The following is a 9,162-nucleotide window of genomic DNA, read 5'->3' as shown; positions in this document are numbered from 1 at the left end:
CGGGCCGGCCGAAGGACGTAGTCTCTCCGGCGTGTCCCGGGTCGTCCCCGGGGTCTCCTCCCGGCGGGACGTGCCCGGTACACCTCGTCCGGGAGGCATCCGAATCAGATGCCCCGGCCGCCTCGTCTGGCTCCTCTCGATGCGGAGGAGCAGCGGCTCTACTCTGAGATCCTCCCGGATGACCGAGCTTCTCGCCCGTTCTCTAAGGGAGAGCCCGGACACCCTGCGGAGGAAACTCATTTCGGGGATCTCGTTCTTCGGGTCACGACCCGCAGCTCGTGACCACAGGTGAGGGCAGGAACGGAGCTCGACCGGCTTAGCTCCTCCTTTACCACAACGGACCGATACAAAGTCCGCATCACTGCGGACGCCGCACCGATCCGCCTGACGATCTCCCGGTCCGTTCTTCCCTCACTCGTGAACAAGACCCCGAGATACTTGAACTCCTCCGCTTGCCATTGCAAATATGGAATGTTGCAGGAAGTGGGAGTCCCGAATGAGCGAAACTGTTTGACGCTGGGATGGTTTTAATTGCTTCTGAAATGTAGAACAATTAACATTTGTAAAATGTCTCCATTAATGTTGTCAAAATGTGTGAATCTGAAAAATAGTTTCCAAGATGGGAAAAGTTTCAATCGCTTCAGAAATGCCAGCATTGAAAAATGCCAATTGAATGTGGGAATGTCCTCAATGAACTTAACTTTTGTTGTTGTTGTTGTTGTTGTTGTTTTTTGTGAATTTGCGACGTGCGAGAAATATTTACAAAGAAATCTCTTCAGCATTCACACTTGAAGAGCAGGCTCGCCTCGTAAACGTTGGAGCGCGCCGAAGCTGTGGTTTTCGCACGCGGTCACGCGCCGCACCTTGTTCACGCCAACAAACATGGCCGCCGCCAGCTCCGTGTAAACATTGCCGCCCGTTTCCTAGCAACAGCTTGCTTTCATCTTTGGTTGCGTGTTCAGTCTGTCAGCCGACGCGTGTGTGCGTGCGCGGCTGTGTTGGGAAGACACTCCCCGTACACTCTTGTATATGGTGTACTATAGAGTGAGTTTGCCATTTTGAATATTTTCACTTCGACATAGTTCCTTGGCACCAAGATGCAACAAGATTGCGCAAGATGAGCACAAAAACAGGGAAGAACAAAACATGGGTTCCCCCCTTTGAGAAATGGACGCCCCCCCCCCGAAAAGTTTTCTAATTGCCGATAGATGCCACAAACCACTACTTTTGTGTGAATTTGCTCCTCAACTGACGTCAACAAAGTTCCTTGGCACCAACATGCCGCAGGTTGAACAAAAAAAACTGCCAATAGCAGAAGTTGGTTCCCAAAAACCCCCCAAAAAGTTTCTAATTGCCAAGAGAAGAAAGCAGAATTCATGACTCAACTCACTTCAACATAGTGCCTTGGCACCAAAATGAGCATAAAAACAGTTTCTCAGAGGGTTATGGAAGTGGTTTCCAAAATGGAATTTGTGAATACCGAAGCGTAAATATACGTCAATACGCAGTACTGCGTTTGCAATCATTCCCTATTCCCCAATTTACTACAAGCAGATTTTTAAAAGGACTTTTTAGGAACTATCGAAGTCCACTATATAAAAATGATTAAATGAGATTCCCAACACAGTGTGTGTGTGTGTGTGTGTGTGTGTGTGTGAGCGAGAGAGAGAGTTAATGGGGGGGCGAGGGGTAAGTGGGGTTCTTCAGTGGGGGGCTAGGATAGGTCGTTGTTGCTAGGCGACTTCCCTCCGTTGAGCAGAGCCGAAGCGCTGCGACTTTTGGTCGGCGTGCCGCTGCCCGAGCGAGACAACTCGGTCAGGTCGTGAAGGGACGGCTCTCTGTACATGGCCACTACACGCATGTACGCACACACGCGCACGCACGCACGCACACACACACACACACACACACACACACACACAATCAATGAACACTTTTTTGTCAAGCTGCTGCACAAAGCATACAAAAACCAAAGCAATATTTCCCATTGAAAATAATGCCAATCCAGTTAATGCTTTCAAGACACCCCCAAATATTAAAAAAATACATTTCATGTATTTGTTACGGACAAAAAAAATAAAAAGTTACCGAACGGTACGAAAACTGGGGCGTACAAAAACGAGGTTCCGTTGCACGGGCGAGTCTGAATTGAGCGTCAATGTCGTACCGCGCTGTGTCACAATATGCTGGGCAGCACTGAGCTCCACTCAAAATCATTTCGAGAAGGAAACCCCGATACTAGTCGTCTTTCCCGCGGGGCGAATATGTGAGAATATGTGTTGCTGCTCTGTGTGTGTGTTAAAGTGGCAAATTTCTAAAGGATAAGAATGACCATTAGATTGATGCTAATTTTGTTAGCACATCTATGGCGTTTGTTTGTATATATTATATATATATATTTATATGTATATGGACTTTGTCAGCATTTTTTCTTTGCCATCATGCTCGCCCGCTGGACTCTATTTACAACGTTTACACTGTGACCTTTTTCTTGTTTCCAAAAGCTCCGTCAACTTTCTCCTTTATTCGTACGTTCCAGTCTTTGCTCTTTTGGCGTCGCGCCGAACTATATCACACCGTTTTAGCCTTGATATTTGTATATCAAAAATATCGGCATTATTGGACTTTGGAGAGCCGGCGCTGAAATGGCGTAAAGGGTAGCGAGAGAGAGACGTGTGCTACTCGCCAACGGACGAACTAGCGGCCGTGAGAAAACCGCCTTCGTTTGCCGACGTTCAACGGCCGACGCGAGTGAGCGACGTCGTCCGAGCCTTCGGACTCGACTGGAGTTGACGGTCTCGATACTGGAGCGTTAGCTTTTGAGCGTTTCCACAAGGTAGCGTTACCTTTGAGCGGTTTGGGAATGAAGTGGGCGGCGGCCTTGTTCTTCTTGACGTGGTTGCCCTTCATGACGGCGCCCTCCTTGTTGAGGCCGAGGTACCAGGCCCTGCCGGACGCCTGCTGGCGGTACAGCATGGACGAGTAGGTCACGTAGTAGTTCTCGAACACCGACTCCTTGAACTTGCACTCGGGCGTGAAGTGTTCCTGCGGGAGGAAACGGATGCGCAGGGGGCGGGGCCACCATTTTGCAAGCGGGGACGGCCGAGTTAGGGGCGTTGACCTTTGCGTTTCCTCCTTCCCGCGAATACCGAGCGAACGGCCACGCCGCATTTCGCATCGTCATCGTCTCGACACTTACCGACGTGTAGAGGAAGCCCTCGCTGTTCATGGCCAGGTACAGTTTGGTTTGGACGCCCTGGATGGCGACCACACGAAGTCCCACGGGGATCAGGTTGAACACGGCTGCTCACACGCACGGGGGGGCACAACAAGTCAGTTGAAAACAAATATTCATCTAATCCACTACATGTTACTAGTGGGGAAAAACTCCATTTTGGTGGTACTAGTACTGTCCAGGAAGCTACTAGTATATGACACATGCCTTCTAGTTGGGCCTAGTAGTGTTACTAGGTTTAATTGTTGTGCACTAGTAGGCCAGAAGTGGCACTAGTCGTGGAAAAAACGTACTACTACTAAGACATTGTCATTTTACTAGTGCACTTAAGTGTCTTATGAGTGAGTGCAAAGGCTGTACTCGTCGACGTTCCACAGTGCTGTGTGTGCGTGCGAGCTGACCGTAGGCGCTGTCGTCGTCTTTGGTGCCGTCGACGGTTCCGTCCGGCCGGAGCCGGAGCTGGAAGCCCTGCCGGCTGGACAGCCGCGTCACGATGCCCTTCAGCTGGGGCTCTGCGGGCGCAAACAACAAGCGCGGAGCAAACACTAAGCAAAACTCACGGGAAAATCCAAAGCCGTTCCGAGCCAAAGTCACAGATCGCCAAACTTAAATGCTCAAGAGTCATTTGCTCCGTCGGCCACGCGCGCAAAAAAAGAAACAAAAGAAACACCGGGAGGCGCAGAACTCTGCGGATGGCGCTACGTGTGTTGCTTGTTGGTATCAAAACTCCAAACTGTTTTGCATTGATGAAATCGTCCGCCGGAGAGCACAACATTTGATCGAAGCTTACTTTCAAGTCCGATAATCAAGAAGTCGGCCGTATCGCAACAAGGTCACGAGGCGAGGTCACGCTGCACTGGCACGAACGCGAAAGACATTTGCAGAAAAAGACTTCTTGGACTCAGACTCCGGGACCTTGGCCGTGATATCGCGCTTTCCCAGACGGGGCCCGACATATCTTCTTGTCGTCTGGTCACGTGACATCGCCCCCGACGACGGCAAAATGAAAAGTCTGGCATGTTTGATTTGGATTTCTTTTTCCGTCTAGCGTGACATATCAACAACAACCCTCCAACAGCGCACCTCGACGTCGACCAATAGGATTGCGTATTGTGACTGGCGCTTCGCCGACCGTGCTTGCCGTTGTCAACGTTTATTCACGCGCGCGCGCAAACCAATGTTTGCCAACACGTTAGAGCATGACTCGACAGAATGTCGGCGTGTTTACGTACAAACGTTAGTGCTAGCACTAGTTTGCTAGGCTACATAAGCGAGCCTTGAATGAACGTCCTCTCCCGAGCATCATTTGGTCCCCCCGCCCGCTCACACGCGCAATACAGTAGCGCGAGCCATTGTTGTTGTCGTCGCCATGGTAACCAGCGTATCTGATCGCGTTCTGGTTCCGCCTCTCCGACAGTGTCGCATTTGACGAGATAAAGCCCAGGGGTCATAAAAGACGGGATGCGGTGTTATCGGAATAAATGTCGGGCGGTGTTGCCGGGGTCTGACATCGCGCAATCGGGAAAGACCACATTTGTCGTGTAGTCTGATGCAGCCAGAAGATGCGTTCATGGTCGAGGCAAATTGAGAAATAGGAGACAAATCCGAGAGATCCAAAAATGGAACGAGCATCTTCACAAAATATGTTGCGAATCAGCAAACTTCAAAGACATTTTGGCATTGAAAGCTGAAAAGATATCGCGTTAGTCTATTCGGGGTAGTTCGTGGAATGGCTCGATTGAGCTGGACACGTTGAAAACGCTGCGAATCGGTTGAGAAATACGGAAACTGTCGAATTTCGGGCTTTTGTTTTGAAAAATTGGGACATTTGGGGAATGGGCTGAACACGTAGAAGCTGAAACGCTGCGAATCGGTCGAGAAATGTTGGGGCAGGAGTCAATTTTGGGGGTCAAAAAGTGGAAACATTTGGTGAAAAGGGTGACATTTTTGGAATGTGCAAAATGGATCCCAAGGTGACTTGAATGCGCTGAACAATGGGAATGTGCCATTGGAAAAATGTGAGAATGGCGTCCAAAAAGTGGGCGGAATAATGATCCAAATAAAGGTAGAGTAACGTGCGGACGCTCCATTGGAGTCAAATGAATTGATTTTCAAAAGGCAATTCAACGCGCCGCGTCTTTACCGTTATTGATCCGATTGTACGGGCCAAGAAGGGAGTGCTGGGGGGCGGGGCCAAGATTCCAACTCTCATCCTCACACTTGTGGGACACGTGAGCTAAAGTTGAGATGACGATGATGATGATGACGACCATGATGAAGCTCACCTGGCGGCCTCCTCCTCTTCCTCTTCTTGCGGCCGCCGAACAAGTTGACGCGCGCGAACACGTTCAACTTGCTGCTTCCGCCGTCGTTGCCGTCGCCGCGGCACGTGCTCGCCTTCTCACGTTCGCGCGCTTGACGTTTCTGACGCATCAGCGAGCTGGCGATGGCCGCCGCGCGCGACATGTCGTCGCGAGGGGGGGGCGAGGCGGCGAGGCGTTCACGGCCGGGAGGCGATCGCGGCCGGCGCGCGGCCGGGCGTCGTCACGTCCATCGGCGCGTTTCGAATCCGCTAAAGACCCCGAACGACCCCCCTGGCCCCCCGCGCCCCTTCCCGCTCAGCCCGGTCGCCACGGCGACGCCTCTCCGCTCGGACGACCTCCGCATCCGAGCATCTGCTAACCCGTCTGAACAGGTGTGCGTGCGCGCGAGATAGAGAGAGTATGTGTGTGACTTTTGTTGGTGTTGATTTGTGTGTGCGCAAGCGGAGGAGAGTGTGTGTAGCTGTGTGTGTGTGTGTGCGCGCGCGAGAGCGTGTATGACTTTTTAGTGTGCGTGAGAGAGAGAGAGAGAGTGTGTGTCTGTGTCGATCCACGTGTGTGTGTTTGCGATGCTGTTGTTCAACTGCAGTGAGTACCCCCGCCCACATGCACACACGCGCACGTCTGGCCTGTTTGTCAATGAAACGGTGCCGTTCATAAAAAGAAAAAAAAGAAAGAAAGACGTCGCGTGTTTCCATTCATGTGAGGATGAGGATGACGACGAAGATGGAGGAGGCTGCATGAGGAGGGGAGGGGCTGTTTTGGTGGAGGGGAGGGGCTGTTTTGGTGCAGAGGTGCTGCAAGAAGATCTCTGCAACGCGCACACACTTCCTGTTCATCATGTTTGCTTCTGTTGCCGTGACAATCTCCACCGGGAAGGCGGCTTCACACACCCGCCAGGACATAGTCCATCCATCCGTCCGTCCATCCGTCCGTCCATCCATTTTCTTTCCCGCTTCTCCTCACGCGGGTCGCGGGCGTCCCGGAGCCCATCCCAGCTATCGTCGGGCAGGAGGCGGGGTACGCCCTGAACCGGTCGCCAGCCAATCGCAGGGCACATACAAACCGACACCCATTCGCACTCACATTCACACCTACGGGCAATTTAGAGTTGTCAATGAACCTACCCTGCATGTTTTTGGGATGCGGGAGGAAACCGGAATGCCCGGAGAAAAGCCACGCAGGCACGGGGAGAACATGCGAGCTCCACACAGGCGGGGCCGGGATTTGAACCCGCAACCTCAGAACTGTGAGGCAGACGCTGTAACCAGTTTTTCACCGTGCCGTCCAGTACATAGTTATTGTTGTTGTTATAATTAAGATGATGCTGTTTGTTTTCAATGCTACTTGTTCATGCGGATGTCCACCAGAGGGTGCCATGCTGAATTCTGAGTCAAATGAAGTCGAGGAATGAAGAAGAGGAAATCTTCCCTGGCCAAGGTACTGATCACAGCGAAGCAGACAAAATGTCAGTCGTGCAGCAGCATGTGGCTCTGTGACGTCACAGCCACGTCACCTCCGATCTCAACACTGCCCCCTGTGAGGCTCCTGCTGGTACTGCAACATTTGGTGGCTTTACACACCCACCAGCACATAGTCCATCCGTCCGTCCATCCATCCATCCATTTTCTTTCCCGCTTCTCCTCACGCGGGTCGCGGGCGTCCCGGAGCCCATCCCAGCTATCATCGGGCAGGAGGCGGGGTACGCCCTGAACCGGTCGCCAGCCAATCGCAGGGCACATACAAACCGACACCCATTCGCACTCACATTCACACCTACGGGCAATTTAGAGTTGTCAATGAACCTACCCTGCATGTTTTTGGGATGCGGGAGGAAACCGGAGTGCCCGGAGAAAAGCCACGCAGGCACGGGAAGAACATGCACACTCTACATTGAACCCAGGTCCTCAGAACTGCGAGGCTGACGCTCTAACCGGTCATCCACCGTGCCGCCTTAATGCTAGCATACATTGTGAAATGCCATGGATTGGCTCAGGGAAATGATCTTAGATGGTGCAGTCATTCTCAAACAATCGCTACTTTCCCCGACATGGAGCAGATCGAGCGCACTGTGCTGTGGGCACAGTGACTTGGACTGGACGACGACTGGGGTCCTTCGCTGCTACGTCTCTTCTCGTGCAGCTCAGCGCTGCCTGGGCACAACGTGCTACTACACTGAAAGTGTTCAACTGTAAATTGGTACTTGCATCGATACTGTAAAAAAAGATTCCAATTCCGCTCTTGGTGTGTGTGTGTGTGTATATATATATATATACACACACACATATATACAGTTTCTCCCACGCCAAGCTTTCTACTAGCCCTGACTTTTGAAAAATTATCCTGAGCGTCCTCTCTCCAGCTCCCCTGTCCCGTCCCGTCCCGTCCCGTCCCGTCCCGTCCTGTCCTGTCCTGTCCCGTCCCGTCCTACCTGAGGTGGATCTGCGTAGAGGGAATGTCATTCTGCGCCCGTGGAGCTCTGGAGCGTCTGCGCTCCCGGCGTTTGGCAACGTCCCGTCGTCGGCCGAAAGAGGAGGACTCGCGGAAGTTGCGAGCGCTCGATTCTCTCCGGGGGCTTGGGATCCATTAGGCCGGCCCGGGAGATCGTTAGAGGACATTACGGGCCATTAGGACCTCATCAATCTTTCATATCGGCCGAGACGCTTCCCAAATCTCCCGACCCGCCTGGCCGCCGACCTCGGCCACGCCGGCTCCGGGGAATCGAACCGCGCCCCCAATTGACAACAGCGCCCCCTCTCCCGCCTCCACCCTTTCGCGCCGAGACCAGAACACACAACTGACTTTGTACTTTCTCCAAGAATTGGCGCAGCTGCAGTGTGTGCGTGCGCACGCGCCCGTCTAAAAAACGCTGAAGGGTGAAACAGGAAGTTGCCGATGCGGAAGACGCACACTCAGCAAGTTGAACTTCCAAACACTTTGACTCTCACGTGGCAAAGGAAAGTCCCGGAAGACCCCTCCTTCGCTTCGAGCACATCTGCAAGCGGGACATAAACGTCGAAATCCTGTAATATTATCAGAGCGGGCGGCCGGTTAGAGCGTCTGCCTCACAGTCCTGAGGACCCGGGTTCGATCCCCGGCCCCGCCTGCGTGGCCTCGGCTCGCGCTTCCTGGCGGCGACGGCGCGTACAAACTGGCTTCCTCCTCGCGGCCTCCACAAGATCTGCGCAGGCAGCGGAGAGGCGGCGGCGAGAGAAGACAACAATCGCGCGGGAGATTGCCGCTCCCGGATGGGCCTTCGTCGCCATTCCGCAAAATGCCGCCAGCCCGTCGCATCGACGTAGTCTCGCCAGAGCGAACGGCCGAAGGAGAAGAAGGACGGTTGCGCGTGATCATGTTTAATGACCAAAGATGGTGTGGAATCGTAAAAAACCCTAAATCACGTGTACTCATTCCTAATCGGCGTGTGTGCGATCAAACATGATCTGGCACGATCGCATCCGTGCGTGGCGCTCCCGTGCCAGCGGGGCGCGCTTCTGCTTTCATCGTCAATGAATACCATTTATTCATACTTCAAACATTTCACACATTTCTCTTTTTGCTTTCGCGGGGAAGTCGAGCACATGGACTTTTTACCTGCGGACACTG

General features: G+C 52.8%; 1 protein-coding gene across 4 annotated transcripts; it reads right to left on the bottom strand.

Moving 5' to 3' along the window:
* Positions 1 to 1,368: 1,368 nt before the first annotated feature.
* On the bottom strand, positions 1,369 to 9,043 carry LOC133467234 (fibroblast growth factor 13-like). 4 transcript variants are annotated; one of them, XM_061751870.1, is made up of 5 exons: positions 7,988 to 9,043; positions 3,637 to 3,747; positions 3,200 to 3,303; positions 2,847 to 3,045; positions 1,369 to 1,851 (listed from the first exon to the last, which is right to left on the bottom strand). In XM_061751870.1, the coding sequence occupies exons 1-5, from the start codon at positions 8,172 to 8,174 to the stop codon at positions 1,715 to 1,717; spliced, it is 738 nt and encodes a 245-aa protein (XP_061607854.1). In that variant the 5' UTR covers positions 8,175 to 9,043; the 3' UTR covers positions 1,369 to 1,714. The 4 variants fall into 4 exon arrangements, with proteins under 4 accessions (XP_061607854.1, XP_061607851.1, XP_061607852.1 ...); XM_061751867.1 differs by lacking the exon at positions 7,988 to 9,043 and adding an exon at positions 5,521 to 5,717; XM_061751868.1 differs by having other exon boundaries at positions 2,847 to 3,303.
* Positions 9,044 to 9,162: the final 119 nt, after the last annotated feature.

The sequence above is a fragment of the Phyllopteryx taeniolatus genome, chromosome 17, assembly GCF_024500385.1.
Source record: "Phyllopteryx taeniolatus isolate TA_2022b chromosome 17, UOR_Ptae_1.2, whole genome shotgun sequence".
NCBI classification, from domain to species: Eukaryota; Metazoa; Chordata; class Actinopteri; order Syngnathiformes; family Syngnathidae; genus Phyllopteryx; species Phyllopteryx taeniolatus.
The sequence above is the reverse complement of the archived record's forward strand: the minus strand, read 5'-3'. Positions and strand labels throughout refer to the sequence as shown.

Excerpts from the sequence above, each read along its gene's own strand:
- LOC133467234 (XM_061751868.1), bottom strand. The coding sequence starts at position 8,174 with ATGTCCTCTAACGATCTCCCGGGCCGGCCTAATGGATCCCAAGCCCCC. Across the intron at positions 3,748-7,987 it reads TCTACGCAGATCCACCTCAG|AGCCCCAGCTGAAGGGCATC; the intron begins GTAGGACGGGAC and ends TTGCGCCCGCAG. Across the intron at positions 3,304-3,636 it reads AGACGACGACAGCGCCTACG|CCGTGTTCAACCTGATCCCC; the intron begins GTCAGCTCGCAC and ends GCGTGTGAGCAG.